Source organism: Chiroxiphia lanceolata, chromosome 1 (genome assembly GCF_009829145.1).
Source record: "Chiroxiphia lanceolata isolate bChiLan1 chromosome 1, bChiLan1.pri, whole genome shotgun sequence".
In the NCBI taxonomy this organism is placed as follows: domain Eukaryota; kingdom Metazoa; phylum Chordata; class Aves; order Passeriformes; family Pipridae; genus Chiroxiphia; species Chiroxiphia lanceolata.
The window spans coordinates 68,518,040-68,538,912 of record NC_045637.1 but is presented as its reverse complement, the minus strand read 5'-3'; the positions used below and the strand labels follow the sequence as shown (position 1 = coordinate 68,538,912).

Below are 20,873 nucleotides of genomic sequence, written 5' to 3'. Positions count from 1 at the left end.
AGCTGAAAACAAAAAAGCAGATTAGATTTTTTAAATCACAGGAAAGTTGTAGTTTCCTCATCTGAAAAAAAAAAAAAAGAAAAAAAAAAACAAACAAGAAAAAAGAAAAGCACTAAGACAGGTACTTTCAATTTACTTAGCCAGTCAAGCACAGGAGAGATCATTTATCAGCAGTGCAAATTAATAACTGAAGCCACCTTTGCTTCTTAAATTAGGGCACTTGCTATCTGTCAAATCCAAATCTACAAACTAAATAAAAATCACACATAATTGTCTTGAAAATTTTAACCATTAAGTACTGAATCAAAACGTGGTGCCAATAGCAGGTTGGGTTTACATGTGCAGCTGCAAATACTTTCAGTCACACCTGGAAAGCTGTTTGATACAAGCATGAAAGATTTGTATTCCTCAGCCTTTTGGAAAGACCCCAGAGTGGAATACTTTGGACAGGGGTAATTCCTGCATTTTAAGCCAGCTATGACAAAGTTTGACAGGACAGCTGGTTATTTCTGCTAACACTACAAGTTCCTAAAATTTCAGATCACAGAACTTACAGCATTATTAGGCACAGGAAAGAGGTTTTAATTTCTTTCATATGATTTTACAGCTGCCTGTGGCCTTGCACAGTTGTACTCATAGTAACTGATGCTCCTGGTTTTAAGAAAAAATAAAGGGGGTGCCAAAAAGTAGTCCAATACAAACATTTCAAATCTGTCTCAAACAATTGTTTAATGGTTTTCTCTAAGACTTGATACCTTGCTGCTACACAAAAGATTTTGCTTGCAGTGTCCAGAAATTTTCTGAAAGGTTTTCATTATTTAGAGGAAAAAAGAAAAGCTGCACATCTTTGGAGAAACTCAAAATTCAACTCAGAAGTGAGGAGATTGCTATCTAAAGAGATGTCATTTTGGCTGCTTCATGTTCCCTGATTTTAAGTTAGCTTTTCATAGGTACTACTAGCTGGACAAAAAACTATGCTGATGGCTGACAGCCACTGGCAAGATCCCTAATACCCTTCTAGCACCAAACCAAAGCAGCACCTTTTTTCTGTTTTGTTTTTACACTTTTAAAACATTGTCAAAAATCAAAATGCTCACAGGCAGTTTATAAACCATCTGGAACCAATTATGGCATCAATCAATTTTGTCTCTGCCACAGCTTTAAGTTGCCACTTTGAAAAGCGTTGCAACTTATGGCTAGGTGCAACAGATTCCATTCATGCAGTCAAGTGATCCGTGGCAAAGCCCATCACTTAAGGATGGTGGCAAGGACAGCAGGAGCCTGGTGGCCAGTGGCAGCCACAGCAGCCCAGACCCAGTGCTGGCCATGCCTTAACTGTGTCTGCCACAGTGATTCAGTCAGAGAGGTAGTTAAATGAAACCACGGATATGGAGCTCCCCTCTCAGAGGGACTCTGACTCTAAATATATGATATTTTTGCATCAGGGAGGGAAAGCAGAGAGGACATGTCAGTGGGACACACTCTGTGAAGAGAAGGTTTTGAAATTTGATGGTGTCTTTGGTCCCTGGTTTGAGTTCAGAAAGAGAAAGATGGGTGGTTGCTCTGATTTAGTGAGGGAAAAGCCACATGAAGTGACTGCCTGTAACAGTGGAAAAAGGAGGCAGAATTGTGAGAATAATTACAACCGAGGAAAGCACAGATCAACGCAAGAACAGCAAGACACCACAGCTGCTTGCCTCCTGCTCTGCCCTAGGATTACACCTCTGATGTAAGCACAGAGTTACATTTTTGGCCTTCAATACAAGGGGAAAAGGAAAAAGTGAATACACATTGTAATGTCAAGAAAAGGGGAATAGGCCCCCAAAAAGGAAAAAACGAGCTCTTTTAGCTGTCATCATCAAAATACTCTGCCAGTTCTTTGCAAAATGATGTGTTCTGTATTATTCCTTAAGGATAAAGCTTTCAAAATACTCAGCCACAGGAGTGTTGGGGTTTTTTATTTCTTTAAAACATTACTTTATGTATTATTTTTTTGCTTCCCATGAACTAGATACTTATGCTGACAGCTGCAGAATCCTGACTAGCGGGGCTTTCTGTACAATTTGCAGGAGACATTTAAGTCTAAACAGACTATCTTAAGATTCTCTGCTTCACCATACCTGCACCCTCCCTTTTCCACAAAAAGGGAATCTAACCACTGTTTATCCTTTGACTGTTAAGCAAAGCTTCCTTCTCTTTAAAAATAACCCTATTCTACACATGCAAAAAAGGGAGAAAAAGACAAGCACAATCTTTCCAATGAGAAGAGGAGGATGGCTGTTGCGGGCTATGCCTTTTGCAAACGAAAATTGAACAGGGTATGGAGCAACTGCAGTGGCCATTCTGACACAACCATCACTCCTGTGCTTTGGTGAAAGTCTCTGTTACCAAAATTCCAGTCCTGGGTCTGGTGCTGCTTTGACAATTAGAAAGACACTTCCCCAGTCTCAGCACGCCCACCTCTTTCAGGATGTCCACAAATCCCTCCTGTGAAGCAGACATAAGTGATGCCATGCAAGTGACAAGGAGTTATGATGAGCAAATCTTCAGCATGATGCCTCTTCAGTTCACAATGTTTCATATTCATCTGCAGTTGTCATCATGTTTTAACAGACCTCTGCTCTTGTCTCTCTATAACTTGTCTCTGTGCCTACCACAAAACTGAGCAGACCAGGTTCCTGGGCTGTGCTCTGCAGCTGCAGCCCAAAGCAAAAGTTCCCTGAGCATCTGCAGTAGCAACATGCAGAACTGGCCTTTCTCACTGGCTGGGAAGTTTCTCACAGAGGTGACAGGCATTAGTTGGTTAAGAAGCATATGAGCTTGAGCTCAGTCACTTGTTTCAGAGAAAGGATTGTAAAATAATGGTTTAAGTTTAGCTCAAACTTGTGAAGACATCTCCTTTTCCATTAGTGATCAGATACAATATTTGGCTCTTCTAACTTAAAAGAAAAATAATTTGTTTTTTCCTAGGACTCAGCTATATGTATCTATTGCAAACTACTTGAACCAACAAAACGGCTCCTGGGAAAGTATAACTTGCCCCTGTGCTGACCCAAAGTATTTCTCATTTAGAGTGGTTGCAGAGACAGCAAAAACTGGCTAAGAAGATACACTAACTTGGACTTCACACGAGAAAAAATTTCTGATTTCAGTAAGTAGAAAAGCATTAGAAATTAATATTTGAGGAAATCAAAAAAAGCAACATATTCAATTGTTCATTGAGGTTTTTTTACTATCCCTGTAACTGCAAAAAATTAAAACATAATATGGTGACTAGCAGGGCTGGCGTGTGTGGGGTTTTTTTGTTTTGTTTTGTGGTTGTTTTATTTTTTTTTAAATTATTCTTTATTTATTTTTTATTTCCCCCTTTTTTATTTTTTTCCTGTGCCAGCAAGGAACAAATCTGTCTAAGTCACATTTATCCCACTGCCTTTTAATCCAAACACTATCAGGTAGAATATGAGCTTCTATTTCTTCTCTCTGTGATTATATACAGCTGTATTAAATCTATTTTAGCTAGTTAACATTCCTAGTCCAGGCACATCCTAAAAAAATTGAGCTGAACTTTACAGTCATCAAGCTACATCCACAGGATACAGGAAAAATCACTTCATTAGCCTTTTGCAACAGCTTAGCTTTCAATAAGCTTCATGCTCTGAATAATCAAGACAGTCAAAAGTCAAAGCTCGCTTCATCAGTTTAAAAAAATCATACAAAAGTTTGCATACTGTGAGATTACCTCTAACTGGATTTCTTCAAGTTGCAGTCTGCTTGAACATTTGCATCTTGGTTGTATGTATACCATAATTCTTTATTTCTAGCATCCATGGTGGGATACTTCTACTCCTCATATTTCGGGTGCAGTTGTTCCTAGCACCATCTAAGTTCCTTCTTATGCATAAATTTTAAAGACTCTTATGGAATGGGAAAGGAGGGAGGAAAATGAGCACACACATATGGATTAATTACAGTTGTGGGTTTTAAACTGCTCTATTATCAAAAGAAAGCTGTATGGAGTCACCTATAGAGTTAACATGAAGTGCCCAACACATCGATAACTACTTGTCTGAGGGCTGCTTTTCACAAACACCTTATTGATGCTAATTTAGCCCTAGGTCCTGACATCATCTGCTTGAGAAGTGGCAGTAAGAACTCGGTATAACCCTGGTAATAATATAACTGCAGTGAAGAACTTTGCAATGGAGGAGGAAGACATGGTGTATACACCAAGGTGATTGTTCCCCTGGCTTTGTCAACTAATAGTACAGACAACATTAGGTAGACTTGTCTAAACAACCTCACACCATTAACTATATGCAAAGGTGTCTATGGTAATACTACGAAGCACAGGTTTTGAGGGGCATGGTTTAATGAAAAAGAACAGGTAGCTTTATGTAACAATTAGAGTGGACCTCAGATTACTACAGGAAGAAATTTATGCTGAACTACCGTATCTCAAAAAAACCTTGTGTAAAGGTTGGTGTAGGGCAGGGGAGTTGCTATCCACAAATGTATTATATGTTCTATGCCTCTGGTAGAATTTATCCTTCTTACAGACACATTCAGACAAGTTCCATCAGGGGATGCATAGGATTCAACTAACTTCCTTATGTATCAGTAACATCATGGAATGTGAACACAGCAAAGGACAATATACAAAAAAAGCCAAACCCACAAAACAAAACCAAAACTCCTTACATTATGACGTCCACAAAACTGAAGGAAAAAATCAGTCTCCTCCAGTTCCTACTGCTCTAATCAGCAATATTAAGGATTGTAAAAACAACACACTAAAAAACATACATAGGTATACGCTGTGTAAACCTTTTTGCTACTGCAAGGCAGTAGAGATGCTCCTAAAGGAGCTGTCTCACACACTCGTGCCTGAGATCAAGCATAAACCTCTTTTGCACAGTGCTCCACATTTCTCCATCAATAGGTCTGGAAGAACGGACAGCATCACTGAACAGCTTTGAGAGAGTGATAAAAGTATTCCCACTATCACAGTCCCCACCAAACCACATTATTACCACATTACCATCATTACTATGACTCTAGTTCTGTCATCTCTTTGAAAAATGAAAGAAAACTGTACATCAGTCTTTCCAGTCCTACAGGCCAGAATCACATCTAATGGACATATTTTTTAATTTCCCACACATCACTGACAGGATGAGAACAATTAATGTGTCTTGTTGATGTCCAAGTCAAATACACAGTTAATGGGCAGACTCAAATAGCCCCATGTCTGGAAGAAAGTCCATTACATATTCCTCTGGTATTTCCTACAGGAGATAAGGGGACTTGAAATAGAATATTCAGAGCATATAGTAAATGAGTCAGAAGAAAATCTGAGGCTCAATACAGCAATATAGCAGTAGTCAACTGCTGCTACACTAAACACAAAATTCCATTGTGTTGGGGATATTACACCAGGTGGTTATGTTGTCAGCTGCATGTAACAACCCATCAGACACTGATGAAACACCATGCAAAAGGCATTGCCTGTTTACTGTGAATATGACCTGTTCATGATGTCCGTGTTGCACAGTGGTAGCACCATGCTGGTAGAGGCAGAGGTGCTCACAGGCAGGTGGCTGAACTGGAGTGAGCCAGTAGCTCTAAAATGCCTATGCCTGAGCATAGTTGAAGAGTCATCTCTTCAACTGGCCTGAAAAAGGCAAAAAATCCCTTCTTTGCTGACAAAGTGTTGGGGGTGGGATTTTTGGGAACCTGAAGAAAACAATTTCTTTTAACGATGCCAGTTATTATTTAAGATCACTCCAACATTTGTTATAAATCCAACTGCGGGAACTAACAGAGTAAATGGATTATACTCAAATGGCCTCTGAAGCATTCATAAGGCTGGATTATCATTGATCCAATTGGACTGAAGTGTCAGAGGAACAAAGCATGTCTTAGGCAACTGATCTTGACATATCCAGGAGACCCAACCTCTGGCAAGTCTGTAGCCGGAAAAAAACAGACCTTATGGGTCCGGTTTCTACCAAAGCCACAACTTAGAAGATACAATTTCCATTGAGACGTATTTCAGCACTGTTTCATAGGGTTGAAATGCACTTTCCAAGGCAAAGGCACAACACAAAGTGGAAAGAGCACACAATGCCTCCTGGCAGTCCAGAGCCTTGAAAAGGAACAAGAACAATGCAGCGTTTCATCGCACCTGGGACCCAGCTGAGCAGGGTTGAGGTGGCAGTGACCAATATATGTACCAAACATGACAGGTAGGGCTAAACATGCCTATAACAGATAACACAGGAGTAAAACAGCCTGTTGTAGGGTTGAGTTTCAGTTCTAATTGAAGTGGTTTAATGCACTTTGTCTAAACTACTTCACGTAAATACGTACACATGCACAATTTATAATTGAATAATTCTCTGCTTTTTCTTTTAGTAATTTACATTCAAGACCACAAACCACTCAGGCCAAATTAGAATAATGATTAGCTTTGACTACAAAGGGTAATTCTGACAGCTACTACATTCAAACAAACCTTAAGTATGGATAATGCAGAGCTGGTTTCTATGGTTTTCAGCATCTGGGAATGTGAGAGAGGATTTGGGGATTGAGATTTGTTTCCAGTTCATTCACCATATAAGTACAGCCACATTTATATGGAATTATATGTGCAACTTGATCTCACTGCCTCAAGCATACATTTCTTTCATCATTTCATATGGGGAGAGGTTCTTTACTCCGGGGTAATGCAAATGACACTTTCCACTCCCAGCACTTCCCTGACTCAAGAGTACAGGGGAAAGTGCAAGCAAAGGGTCATCGGCATGCAACAAGCCATCACTTACCATATTACAGTGATCATCTATAGTGACAGCTGTTATAACCCGGGATCCTAGAACACTTCCCAACAGAATTGGTCACTGGAGCTGTATCTATCTATCTGGCATAGATCTGAAGCTGCCATTTGGCTAATCTGGTTAGCTACCTGAAAACATTTTCAGACCAAAAGGATCCATTAGAGACTCGGATACCCTAATTAATGAACTCATGTACATCAAAACCAGGATAGAAAACAGCAGCTAGAAAATTCTTCCTGTTTTCACTGAACTTGAAATAAGGTTTCTACTCCGAAAGAATCCATAGCTACTCATCGTGCAGCCAAGGCAACTACAAAACTTATTCTCAAATTCTTTGGTCTGAATATTTCCAGTACTGAAGTTGCCACAGCAATAAAGGCTGGGCTTCCTTCCCACTTCCTGTGGGCTGGACATAGACCCAACAGCTTTTCTTGGACCACTTCACAGGATAGGTGCCTCTCTTTGCCGAAGTTAAGTTTGTAGGAAAGGCATATTTCTAGAATTTAGAGGAAGCAGTGGTGAAGTCTCTTAAAACACTGGTTTAACCTCCTTAGCAGTTCAGAACCTTATTAGCAGTTCACTTGCAGTATATAAACTGTACATGGCCAACTAGTTATATTCCCAGAAACAGGGAAATGACATAGCAGACAGCATCTACCAAGTAAAGATTTATGATTAACTTTGAAATGCACAGTGAAAGACACAGACAAGTTGCAGGAGAAGAAATTCTGATTAGATAATGGGGGGAAAGGTGAGGTACTCTTCACCATGAGAGGTGTCAGACACAAACAGGTTGGCCAGAAGTTTGTATCCTTCAAGATACTGAGAAGCTGACTGGAGAAGGCCCTGAGCAACTTGATCTAACTTTGAAGTCAGCCCTGCTTTTACAGGGTTTGGACCAGATGACCTGCAGAGGTGTGTTCCAACCCAAGAGAAAAGCAGAAGTGGGAATGTCCAAAACTTGTGACTGAACCAGTATCATTAAGTGCTGAGAAAAAAGTCCCAAGTTATTTAAGACAGCAAAACAACCAAAGCTAGGTGATTAAACAGCATACATTCAAAGAAAGCAAAAATCTACAAATTCGACTTAATGCAAAATAGAACAGAGAGTCACTTCTACAGTCCTGTATTATAAGTTAAATGTTCCTGAAAACATTTACTTAATGCACTATTAGAATGCATAATGGATAACACAGAAATAATGCCCATCTATAATGGCAATACAGATGACCTCATCACTATCATAAACACCATAATCCAATATTTGAAAATAAACCAAAAAAGACTCAAAGAAAGGTGATAAAAATGAGACAGGACTTAACAAGAGGTGAGGCCAAAAAGATTTTCTGATGAATACAAAGTATGAACAACATCAAGGTTATAAGAGAACTCCTAATGACATTCATCTACTGAAAGAAAGAAAGAAGATGCATTTAAAACTGAATGAAAGAAAGTTCTTCTGTGTGTCTTACTAGTTGCTTCAGAGGCAAGGAAACCCATAGTGACTGTTTCAGAGGCAGGTTACTATCTATGCCCTGAACCAGTGTTGTGACAATTACTTGGTTTATTGTCAGAAACAGCAGTTTGTTTTCATCTCAGAGTTTGACTCTGTTATGGAGTAGCATCACATAGCTAAATGGTAAGGATCAGTTGACACTGCACGAAATGCAAGCAGAATGCTACAAAAACATTCTCCAAGATTCAAAAGGAAAACAAGAGAACAATACAGTAAATTAGTTTTCGTCTCAACATCATAACTTCTGGTCTTTAAATAATCTATTTGTTATGGGTCAATTTTGTTTTCTGCATTAAAATCTTACTACAGAAAAAGGACTGTATGCAATGTGTACAATCATCACACATCACAACTACGCTTAACTGAACAATTCTCAATTATTAGTGTTTAGAGTAAGATGTAAATGTGAGAACTATTTGCTTTTAGGTGACTGTAAGAAATGTTCTTACTGACCTGGGAGCAAACAGCACTCTGACACTGTGCAAGTTTTTAATTTTGCATATTCCTGTCTTACCCTAAATCTCTATAACTTATTTCAGATAAGATGCAAGGCTCCTAAAGCTATCAAAATCTGCTCTGTAACACTTATGCTTCCCACGTTTCTTCATTTAAAAGCATGGAGGAATAGTTAATACAGTGAAGGAAAACTTTTAGTTACTATTTCTCAATCAATCTTCTGAAGCACATTTGTATCTCCTTACTTACCTTGAAGGGGAAGTACAACAGAATAAATCTGCCAGGATTTTGCCCATCTCTCTGAATGCTTTACATTACTTGAAAAAATAGAGCAAGAATTAGAAAGATCATCTTAGTTTTGCTGCTAACTTGTAACAGAGATTCTCTCTTTTTCTTACAGTGCATATCTCTGATGAGGACCATTGCTGTAACAAAATGAAGAGACTGCTGAGCCCCTTGATATAAAACTACTATAAAAATAAAGCTACTAAAATACAACTTAATTTAATACTGATGAAATAAACTGACTGGGACAATAACATAGTTGTATGTACACACAGATAACTGTTTTGCAGCTTTCAGTATCTGAACAGACTGAAGATGACCTAATCAGACCTGGCACAGTGTAGTTACCTGAAGTTTGTACCATAATATGTAATATACTTTAACTCATTTAAAAGGCACTGGTGTTTCTCAATAAATGTCTTCACAAAGCCAAATGAGAAGCGAAGGAGAACAGAACACTGCCTTTACAGCATGCATAGGAAATTTATGCTAAATATACTGAGCACAGGACAGACAAAAGGTCAAAAAGAGAGTTTACCAATTGTCTTCAAAATGCAACTACTGGGTCCTTTTCCCATTTACTCTGCACATATTTGCTGTCAATGTCAAATAAGACAACAGTGGATTTTTTTTTTCCTCTCCTATATCTGATCTGAATAGCTAGAAGTTCTGAAGCACTGCAGAACAGAGTAGGATTTCTGTTAGAACTTATTCATAAGTTCATAACAAAGGTGTGTTTTTCAGAACAGGTTAAATAAAAATACCTACAGAGGTTCTAAAAATTCCAGCTAAAAACTTCAGTACAAGAGGACAAATTAGATGGAAAGGAATTAAGAGTGTCTATAACTGATAGAGTCAACTAATATTCCTATTCAAAGTCGGTATATAGAAGCACTGTGCCTTTATGTGGAGGAGCACTCCTGGGAGATTACAGCTAAACAGAGTCCTAAGGAAGCTCACTTTCAGCAGGGAGCTCTGGTGATAGCCACATTTGTGGCAAGAGAAGATATAAGATAACCATGTGTGGGAAGCTGTTCTGTGGCCATGTTTGAAAAGTCCTTAATACGACAGATTATTTGAAATGCACATTGCTACAGGGAGAGGGAGTCTTTGTAGAAACCCTATGTTGTCCACCAACACAGCTCAACTGCTGAGCGTGTGCCATGGAGACGTGGATAAGCTAAGCACGGCCCACTGCCCCTCAACCAGCACCAGTTACCCACCAAGGGACTGGCTGAGCTACAGGGTTTTGAGCCAAACAGGTTGGGGCTCCAGCCACTCTTTGGTCTGCTGCTCCCCTCCCCCCATATTCAGCAGGAAAGAACTGGTAACATATAGGCTGGAAATCACACTGCTGCTCAAGCTTTCTGAAGCTGACAACTCGATACATGCAATTTAAGTTGTGTGATTATTTTTACTGTAGTTTTATGTGGCCAACATATAAAATGACTTGTCGAACTAAGAAAGGTAAAACCATAGTAACGCTGAAGCCTACCTACAAGTTTAGTAACCTTGCAAGCCATGGCACTTCAGTTTTGTTAATAGGATATCACAACAGTAATCATAAGAGTTGGAAATATAAAGTGAAAATATGTTCTTTTTGTGTGTTCAGTGATGTGCCCTATGCCTATGAAATCTGAAACATTAAATTAAGAAATTTTGAAAACTTATAGGACTCTTGCACTGCATTTCTGATGCTCCTGCTTTTCATTTCATGAAAGCTTAACCAACTCTGATCTAGAGCATCTTTGCTGGCAATGTTTTTAAAGGGAAGTGTTTTGTGTTTGGGAAGTTGTTTCTGAAGTAATAGATACCCCACTTTTAGGCACCATCACACACACACGCACCTTAAAAAGTACTAGTTTGCTAAGATAAACTTTAAAAAAAAGTAAAATAATTAAATCCAAACCATGACCCAAGTCATCATTCACCGGCACACAGTAGAAAACTGAAAACAGTATTTTGGTGGCTAATATACACTATCAAACACACATTGTACTTCAGAAACAGTATAAAAGTAGGAGGGACCACAAAGTATCTGAGGAGCAAGAAAATGCATCAATTACACTGTCACCCACTCTGTTCTCTTCACTGATCATAATAAAGGAATAAGTCTTCTCACATAACCTCTAAGATAGACATTTTCATTCCTTTTTTTTTTTTAAAGTCATCTTGGCACACTTCAATATATTTTTGATAAATTACTTTCATAAATCCCCTTTGATCTCATAAGATTTCCAAACAGAGGAGTCAATGAAAGATAGTTAGATATTAAGATGCTCTATCTGATATTAATCCCATATCATCTCATGTATTTTTAAAGTAACAACGTAATATTACAATTTGTTAACATTTCCCCTGCTTTGTGTATGAAAATTCTTGTGTACTGCTGCAGAAATAATGGAGATAACACTGACTACAGCAACCAGGAATAGCAAATGGCCACAACAGCCAAATATAATTCCACACAACTTTTGCATGAGTCTAGGTTTAATTTGCTTTACAGGACAGTTGGCCAAACAGTGACATTTATCATAAAAATATCCTCTCCATTAAGCAAATCTCATTTTTCTTTCCAAAAGAAAATTCAATGTATACTCTGAGCGGTCAGTGGCTCATTTTCAAGATCAGCCCACACAGGTTTGTTTTTTTTAACAAAACAAAGCAATTCAGTTAAAAAAATGCAGACCAATGTAATGACATAGTCATATTGCTTTTGGATATGTTAACTTTAAAAACTATGCCAATTTTGCTATTTTTCTTTAGGTTTTATTAGAAAAAAGCAGCAGATCAACATTACAATTCAGAGTCTAATCTAAATATGCACTTGACAATGAAGCACATCTGAATATGAAGTGAAAAAGGATTCCAGAAAACCTGCAGTTTTGCCAATCTTCTGCTCCCCAAATCATGTATCTTTTCTTCTGGCTTTCTGATGACTGAAATCAAACAAGGAACAAAAGATTTATTGCTATGAAAACAAAACTGTAGTACAGTAGTACAAGTCCTGGGCGCTAAGCTTATTCCATCAAGTTAACTTAATTTCTAAATGTACTTAAATCTTTTGTTTGGCCATGAAAGTCCATAAGCTGACTGACCCAAGTATAAACTGAAACGGTAGGTCTGGAAAAAAAAAGTTAGACAGCATGTTAACCTCCAGTTTTCAGACAGTAATAAAAAGATACAATTCCAACAGCCAAGAAATTAAAATTAAAAAAAAAAAAAAGTTGATCTGACATTCAAGAGCTAAGTTTATTCTTATGCTCATTTTGTTTGCGCCCAAAATAATTTCAGACTCACCAGAAAAAAAAATATTTATGGACTATCACACAATTGTAAAAGAGAAACAATTGCCTTTTGACTTGGTTATTTTCCCCCACTGAGGTATAAAATCTACATATAAATTTGATACTTCACTATAACAAATTGTACTTTTCATAGTTCTGATTTAGTTTCATTAAACCCTGTTTACTTTTTGTTTTTAAACCACAGAATTCTTATTTCATGTTACTGAATCTGATTTCCAGCTCTCTCTTTCATTTATTTGTGGATCTATATTTAGTAGTCTGGTTACCGCTGCTAACCAGGAAAAAATAATTCTTGAAACTTTCTTCGTTACAACAGCACTTTCAGCAGAGGTTACTGATGTGCAAGCAAACTAAAATGATATGGAGCTCTTCAAAGAGACTATTTCATTGATTATGCTTCCACTGTCCAAACGGTCTCTAAATTATTTGCTGGAAGAAACTCTTTCGATCTTGTAAACATCAGTGGGCACAGTTTCACTAGTATGTGTGGTAGTTTCACATCCTTATACAGGAAGGCTGGTTCACAGATACTGAGAAGCTGCAGGAGTTCTAACAGCTGACGAATTGTGGATTCTGCCGAGCAGAAGTTTCTTCTGTTGCTACTTAACAGTGTAGCCAAAGTATCAGCCGAGGTAGCCCAGTCAATCTTTGCTTTTCTTTAGAACCTCTCAGAATATTTCTGGAAGGGTGACATTGCGGAGCAGCCACTGCTGGGAGCGGCTGCCGGTGCAGTCTCTGATGCTGGGTACCTGGCTGTCCTCTTCAGTGGCTTTGTCCAGGCACTGGTTACTGTTCACATGCAACAGGGTTAATTTCTTGAAGACAAAATAAAAAGAAATTGGCTTTAAAAAAAAAATCACTAGGCATAAGGTAATCAAAAAATTACTAGTTGCCATCAAAACTCTTCCACAGGCAAGTAGGAACTAGACAAGACCCCATGGTTACTGGTTCCAGATCCCAATCATACAAAACACTCAAATATGCTATTTGACATTGTAGATACTAAAAACATTGCTTCATGAAAAAACAAACCAGTCTGAACTTTTAAATCAAGCAACATCCACCATTCTTTAAATAGGACTATGCAGCTAGGGATCCTCAAGGAGTTAGAAATTAAAGTTCGGTAAGACACACAACTTCAATTAGTAGTTATAATAATAGCTTTTATCAGATCAGAATGAACACATTGAATATGTATTCACAAGTACATTTTTTTCTTAATTAGTTGGGGACACAAAATTGACTTCACTTCTATGCTCTTTTAGCACTATGCCCTTTTAAAAAAGCATGTTATTTCATAAAAAGTGTGTGGAAATTCACATAAGTATATATTTTTTCTAATACCTACTAATCTTACTTATGCAATCTTCGATAGAGCAGTCCATTTACCTCAGTACTACTGTCATGGAGAAGAGATCTCTGGTGGTTGCATTTACTGCCACTGTACTACAGATACTTATCAGTGCATCAATTTGTCTATTGCACCAACAGGCAGTACTATCAGTATTTCTTCCCTCATTCAGCAGCACAACCAGAACTGGACTGACTGAAAAGTGGCAGAACAGGCTGGCCTTATGCACACAAGCAGCAAAGGGAGAAAACGCCCAACAAACAATCAAAACCCTCAGCACATCAATCTCCTGCAGTCATACAGCCACTGAAGAATGAAGAAGGGAGTTGAACAGAGGCAGAAAGAAAAAAAAAAAATCACTCAACCAGGTGGGCATACTTTTTAAGTATTCTCTAACTTATTTTTGTGCTTTATTAGCCAACTTTCAGTAAAGTTATGAAGATTACTCCCAGATTTTCTATTGACAGAATAAAGAGAAAAAACACATACAATCAAATTTATGGCTGAGGATCCACACAGGGGAAGTCTGTGGCAATCATTGCAAGAGAGACTATTGCCATTAGGTGTCTAAAGATGCATTTTTCTTATCATTGATAAGTTAGAAATATAATAAAAAGCACTTTCCCTTTGGTGAATTACTATGGGTAGTAATATTACTCATATTATTTACTTAAATCAGGTAAACTAACCACATTAAAATCAAGAATGAATGGTTCCCGAGACTGATTTAATCCTTTCAATTAACATTTAATCCCACCAGTCTCCAGCTTTCTTCAGTCTCCTATCAACAGTTGCTAAAAATGTACAGAAATCCTAGAAGAGATCCATCATCTTCCACACTACTATCCTAATCAGAAAATCATCATTCATACATATTTGCTTTTAGTCTTAAAGGCTGCCGGTTTTGTTAACACCTCAGCTACTGAAATCTATAGCAAGTATATTTAGTCAGAAGTACCCACCTCTTTTTCTTTAATTAGTGAAATGACTTTTTAGTACCTAAATATCTAAAATTCTTCTTATAAAATAGCCATCACAAACACATTGGCAAGATTCTTCATCCACAAGTTGTCTCACAACTGTCTTTCGTAATAACTGATTTTAAATTAACAAGCTTGGGCACTATCTTTTTCTAGCTAGCCATGAAGTTAGAGTTCTTGACTGCTTTACTCCATCACAAAATTGTTTTTAGAGTGTGCAAATCAAATTAGTGATGAGTGGATCGATGGGCAATGATTTCTAGATCTGGCAGTTCAACATATGAACTTCAAAGTAAATTTTAACATTATGTACAAGAAAGAGAATTATTAAAATAAAGCTGTTTTAAGCGTCTATACTTTAAACATACCATGATTAGAAATGTAAAATCACCTTTGTAATTTTGTGATGCTCTTTTTTTTTTCAGTTAGAAAAGTATTTCCTTTTAACTTCGTGAAAGAAAAGACACCAGGTGCTGAATTTGTCACAACTTTGTTAGTGCTATTTTTTATTGGTCCAGTAGATACCTGGAATATTTTTCGATTTTTGATCTCATTCTAATACAACACTACAATAAAAGACTATATTTCTGCAGAGGATCCAAATGTACATTCAAAATATTCTTCTAAAAGCTCCCTCAAAACTCATCAGGTAATTAAATCAATACACATGTCCACTGAATGACTACATGGTGAATTAATAACAGAGGGAACAAAATCCTGACTTTGTTTCCTGTTTTGACTGTCAAATAGTGGTCCCACACTGGATTATGTTGCTCTGTAGGCTTGTGTAAAAGCCCAGTTGTCTCATTTTTCTGTCATAAGTCATTAGAAGACTTACCACTGGATCATACTCCCAAAGCTGATTTCCTTTTAGGTGGTGGCACTTGAGCATCGTTACTGGGCCATTAAGTTTGGATACATCTAAACACAAATCATCTGTTCGAATTTCTTTATTGGCAGTATATGAGAAAACCTAGACAGAAAAAGAATGAGAGGAATTAAAAAAAAACCCTTCAACCAAAAGATTCCTTGAGTGAGGGAAAGGGGGAACATTTGTGCATTATTTCATTAATACCCACTATTTTTTTCTTTTCTATTCTGTTCCCTTCAGCATGTATAGAAAGATTTATTTTTTGTAGGGAACAAATACAAACACCATGTGAACAAGCTCTTCAGTCAAAATAAACGTATTGTTTAAATTGCAGACTTATTCCTGTGCAGGAATAGGAGAATCCCCAAACACAGGTAATCTTTGTACATTGGAAAACAACTCATCAAGAATCATTAACAAAGCAGAACAAAAAACCAGATGTAAAACAAATCACACAACTGACAGCCAGAAAAATATATATTAAAACACCATTTCAGGCACAGGCATGGTTTTTTTTAAAGTAACTATACCAGTCAGAAGGTCTAACCAAGAAGGCAGTTCCAGAAAACCCACAGGAGGTGAAGTCTAGCATACAGCAGTTTCCTCCTCTCCTCATTTTGTTTTTGATTTTAAAGTTGCTCTGAAACATACTGCAATCAGGCCTCAAGAACCTACAAGTACAAACCACCACCAAATCTCATGCATTTCCTCTTACAGGCGTCTTCTTTAATGAGGGTTTCCTAAACTTTAAAACTTAAGTGTATTTTGAAGATAAGCACTGAAAATACTGAATAACTGTCCCAATGAGAAGTGATGTTCCAAATAATTCAATACATTAAAATAATTATTTTTTAAAAACTGTCACCTGATTGCCACCCATTCCATGGCAGTTAAAGATTCCAACTTTCTCATTTTCTTTTCTTGCCATGTTATCCAGACATTGATTTGTCTCCACATTTCTTATCTATGAGTGAAAAAGAGCACATCATCAAAAGTTGCTATTTTTAGAAAAGAACTAGGTCCACATCAAACCACAATGACACCAGTTCTCTCCACTACACACCAGAGGTTATGCGAAATAAAGGAACCACACTACAATGAGACACCACTGTCCAAGACTCGAAGTCCCAAGTAAATGTTCAAGCTACCAGGTTACAGAACCGTGTTTGTTTCTTTGCTTTCTTTGGGGGATTCCATATTGAGAACACTTTTTGCTCAAAGATTCAGCTACAACAGAATGGACACAATTGAGTTTCCAGTCGAAAACTTTCAGAAGTATTAATCCCTGTATTACTCTATAGTAAGCAGGTATGAATATCAAGTCTTCTGATAGTCATACAGCAGCATGAACACCTGCTCTATTTTGCTAAAAGTGTTTTAAACCAAACAGTACAAAATCACCCTACAACAGGCTCAATACTGAGCTCAACATGACTTGTAGGGGAAGGTAGGTGCCTACTTATTTAGGACAGCATCATTTGTGCTACCTCTGTAGTCACTTAGAAATGCTAAAGAAAAAAAACAGAAATGCCAAGCAAGGCTGAGGCATCATTCTGAAGGAAGATTTCTAAAGCCCTCCTACATGACATTTTGTACTGTGGTATAAAAAAGGAAACCATTCAAATTACAGTACTGTATACCGAAGTTCAGTTATCTGCCCCACTGATAGGCCAGATTTATCATTTTACAGGTGACAGAACACAGGGGCAAGATACTTGAACTTTGCTGGTGATAACTTGCTTGCACTACTCAGTTTAAAATACAAACAACTTACTGCCCAGTGTACTTTATAAAGGGAAGATAAATATGAAGGATAAAATCTTACCTCTCCCAGAGAAAAGTAATGGCGTGGAATTTGGGAATCAGGATAAACATTCTCCAGGTACCAGGAGAAAGGCTTGCACTGGAGTTTGCGTCTTAGTCCAAGTCGTGACGATATGTCTCCATAATCAACTTTAGTAACTCCTGTAGAAACAAAGAAAGTTTTATTCAATGGCTGCTAATAAATTTTATATAATACCACTTAAAACAAAAAAATCATCAGTATAATATACTACTTCCATGAAAGACTATCTTTTAAAAACCACCTCTATACAAGGAAGTTTTTGTTTAATATAGCATTATGCTGCTTACACTCAGAGAGGACATAACCATCAAGACCTGTGACTTCTTTTTCTACCTAATTATACAAAAGATAGAATCACTACATTTGGGCTGTACATGGCAATTTCTTACCTGTGGCTTGTGGAACAATTTGAATGCAGTTGCTAACTAAGTTAACTGAGGAGAAAGGCTGAAACCTTTATAGTCACTTCTGCCATTCTACCCCCAATAGTAACCGGGGTGCATATCTACGCAGCCTAACACAGCAGTCTCTTTCTGTGTAGCATGGAGAATTTAATTTTAATTTATTTCTGTAAGCCAGATACTACCTGCTGGACCCTTCATCATCTATCTAACTGCACAAAGAAGCAGGCAGAAAGCAGCCTTCATACAGGGAACTTAAACCTTTAATAATTCAGTATTTGCACAATATAACCGCAGCATTTGCAGGAAGTATGTTCACCATTAAGACTGCTATAATTTTCTTGTGGTATTTTGCTTGCCTTTTTATTCCTTTGCTCCTCATTTATCACAGTGCTCCTTCTTCCTGTATCTCCCCACTCCTTAATGGTTGCTTTAATTCCTTCTGAAAATTAATTTGTGCAAGTCCCATCTGCAGATGGGAAGGTTGAGGAAGGTGCTCATGAACAGTACATATTTTTGCTTCACCAGAATTAAGCACTATTGTAATTAATATTCCAATAATTAGAGTGGGATAATTTTTAGTTTTCAAGCATCAGGTCCTTTTCCTATTTTCCACACCACACTCCATATCTCACAGGTCAAATGCAATACACAACCAAAAAAACCCAAACCAAACAAAAATCCAAACCAAAAAAAGAACAAAACCAAGCCTTAGCAATTTTAAATTCCCCTAACAGACCACAAATATGGCTCAACTGGCCACCACAATACAGACCTCCAGGTGTATACATTTCTCAGAAATCCCTCCACTTTAGAGGACTGTGAGTTACCTCTTAAACTGTTGACCTTTGGAAACATAGTTTGAGACATTTCTAAGCTGATATACTGTGTATTAAATCAACTTGCCAGCAGATGGTGTCTTTCCACTCAATTGAGACAGATAATTGGATAACTTTAACTAAATGTCTGTAAATATCAATAAAAACATTAGTAATTTCAATATTCCAGAAAGAAAAAAATGCTAGCCAGGGGTCCAGGCCTCTTTTTTTTTTTTTTTTTTTTTTTTGTTAAAGACTTTTTATTAAAGATGCTGGGAAACTATACTGGTAAAGGAATGAATGCAAAGGAAAGCCTGTTTTTACAGAATTTCAGAAAATTTCTGTCTGGGTATTCAAGTCACATAAATCCCTAAACCAAAATACAGAAGACAAATTTGAAAAAAACCCCCACCACAGAAAGCTGTCCTATCTTCATTAAAGTAAATATTTGTTCTACATCAAAAGCAACACTCTCTCAAAAGATGATGTAAGTAAGAACAGAAAGATTCAAACCACAGCCAAGTATGGGCTTCTTCATTTTTCAGTGATGAAAAAGAAGCTGATGGATGAAACAGTTACCATGCCATCCTCACAACCTTAGACACAAAACTTATTCAGTTTGCTAAACTGACCTCCGAAAAACAACACTGTTAAGGCTTTATCACATCACTGAAGGGAAATAATAGTTACAGTCACAACCATAAATAATTAAATGTAAAGTGAGACTTAATAGCGTACAAGCAGGCTGTTTCTTAAAGTAGTTTTAAATGTCACCACATAGAAAGTGCCAGATGATTTTTTTCTCTGTTGCAATGTATTCCATTAAACCATTTTTATTCTGAGAGATGTTTAAAAAATCCTCTCTGAAGTCAGGTCTGCAGCAACCCATACATTGTCATATAGACTACAATTAGCATCAGGTTAGCAGATGGACTGAAGAGCAGAACAGGCATATTTGCCTTACGAGTGTCCTCTAATACGGCTGAATTACTCACTTTCCAAGATTTCTGGTACATTCTCTATATTACTCAAAACTAGCTTGAGTATTTCTACCCAGTGCAGTGGTAGTTACTTATGAGGAATTTTTTTGGGGGAAAAAAAAGAATGGAAGAAAGTAAGGAAAACTACAGCAAAGTATAAGGCATACCAAAAATTAAGTACATTATTCCTCCACAGACCAATAAAACTGATATATATATATATATATACATACATACATACACACACACACACACACACACACACCAGTTACATATGACCTTCTAGTCATTTTGGACTTTTTTTCCAAAGGCTTGTCTAAAAAAAACAAAACAAAACCAAAAGACAAAGCATGAATTAGCTCAAATCTTCCTCCCAGGAGAAAATTATGCCAGACTCTAAAGGTATGTGCATTATGAGGAAGACAGTCCATGTCCACTTGTTGTTCTTTCAAATCTTCGGTTCATTTAAAAAAAAAGAATTAGGAAAAATCATAGAATCACAGAGTGGTTTGTGTTGGAACAGATCTTAAAGATCATCTCATTCCAATCCCTCTGCAGTGGGTAGGGACACCTTGCACTGAACTAGGCTGCTCAGAGCCCCATTCCACCTGACCTTGAACACTTCCAGGGATGGGGCATTAATTAATTTAAAATGGTCTTTCCTCACAAAAAAACTCCACACATGTAATTACGTCTATGAGAGAAATACTTCAGTTTAATTGTCTTTGGTACCTTATATTTTAGCTTCCCATCAGCTGTGTTGCAACAATTCTGCCATCCTCAAAATTTCAACAGTTGAAGATTTGCTTGCCCAAGTTCAGTGTGTGGCAATATATTTATGCTAAACTGCTTTCAAAAAAACCCCAACAACGCATGATGTTTTCATCATGATTTTTAATTGCTCAATCATTTTAAAAAGCACAGTATGGAAACTGTTTCATCTAAATTTAGTCTTCTGATAAAAATTACATACCTTGTTTTTATTTAGTATTATGAAACTTGATAAGCAATAACAATTTAAATCCAATTTGAACAGCTACATTCTTTGCATTCTCAATTAATGCTGATAGGGAATAGTAGCTGAATACAAAACCACATGGAATCACTTGGTATGGACTTTGAACACGGGCTTAGCTACACTGCAAGATGTGGACTCAGTTCCTTCTCTGTCCTCCCTATCAACCATAAATAATGTTATCCATTTCAGTCTGTACATACTGAACCA

The 20,873-nt window shown here is 37.3% G+C and overlaps 1 protein-coding gene across 4 annotated transcripts in view; it reads right to left on the bottom strand.

Moving 5' to 3' along the window:
- Positions 1 to 11,549: 11,549 nt before the first annotated feature.
- The window catches only part of GALNT1 (polypeptide N-acetylgalactosaminyltransferase 1), an 87,972-nt gene continuing 78,648 nt past the window's right edge, over positions 11,550 to 20,873 (bottom strand). For all 4 annotated transcript variants that reach the window (XM_032699057.1, XM_032699064.1, XM_032699047.1 and 1 more), the window contains 4 exons: positions 17,429 to 17,568; positions 16,469 to 16,567; positions 15,571 to 15,705; positions 11,550 to 13,216 (listed from right to left, as the gene is read on the bottom strand). In XM_032699057.1, the coding sequence (XP_032554948.1) occupies positions 13,070 to 13,216; positions 15,571 to 15,705; positions 16,469 to 16,567; positions 17,429 to 17,568 (521 nt within the window). In that variant the 3' untranslated portion in view covers positions 11,550 to 13,069. The remainder of the gene's footprint in view (positions 13,217 to 15,570; positions 15,706 to 16,468; positions 16,568 to 17,428; positions 17,569 to 20,873) is intronic.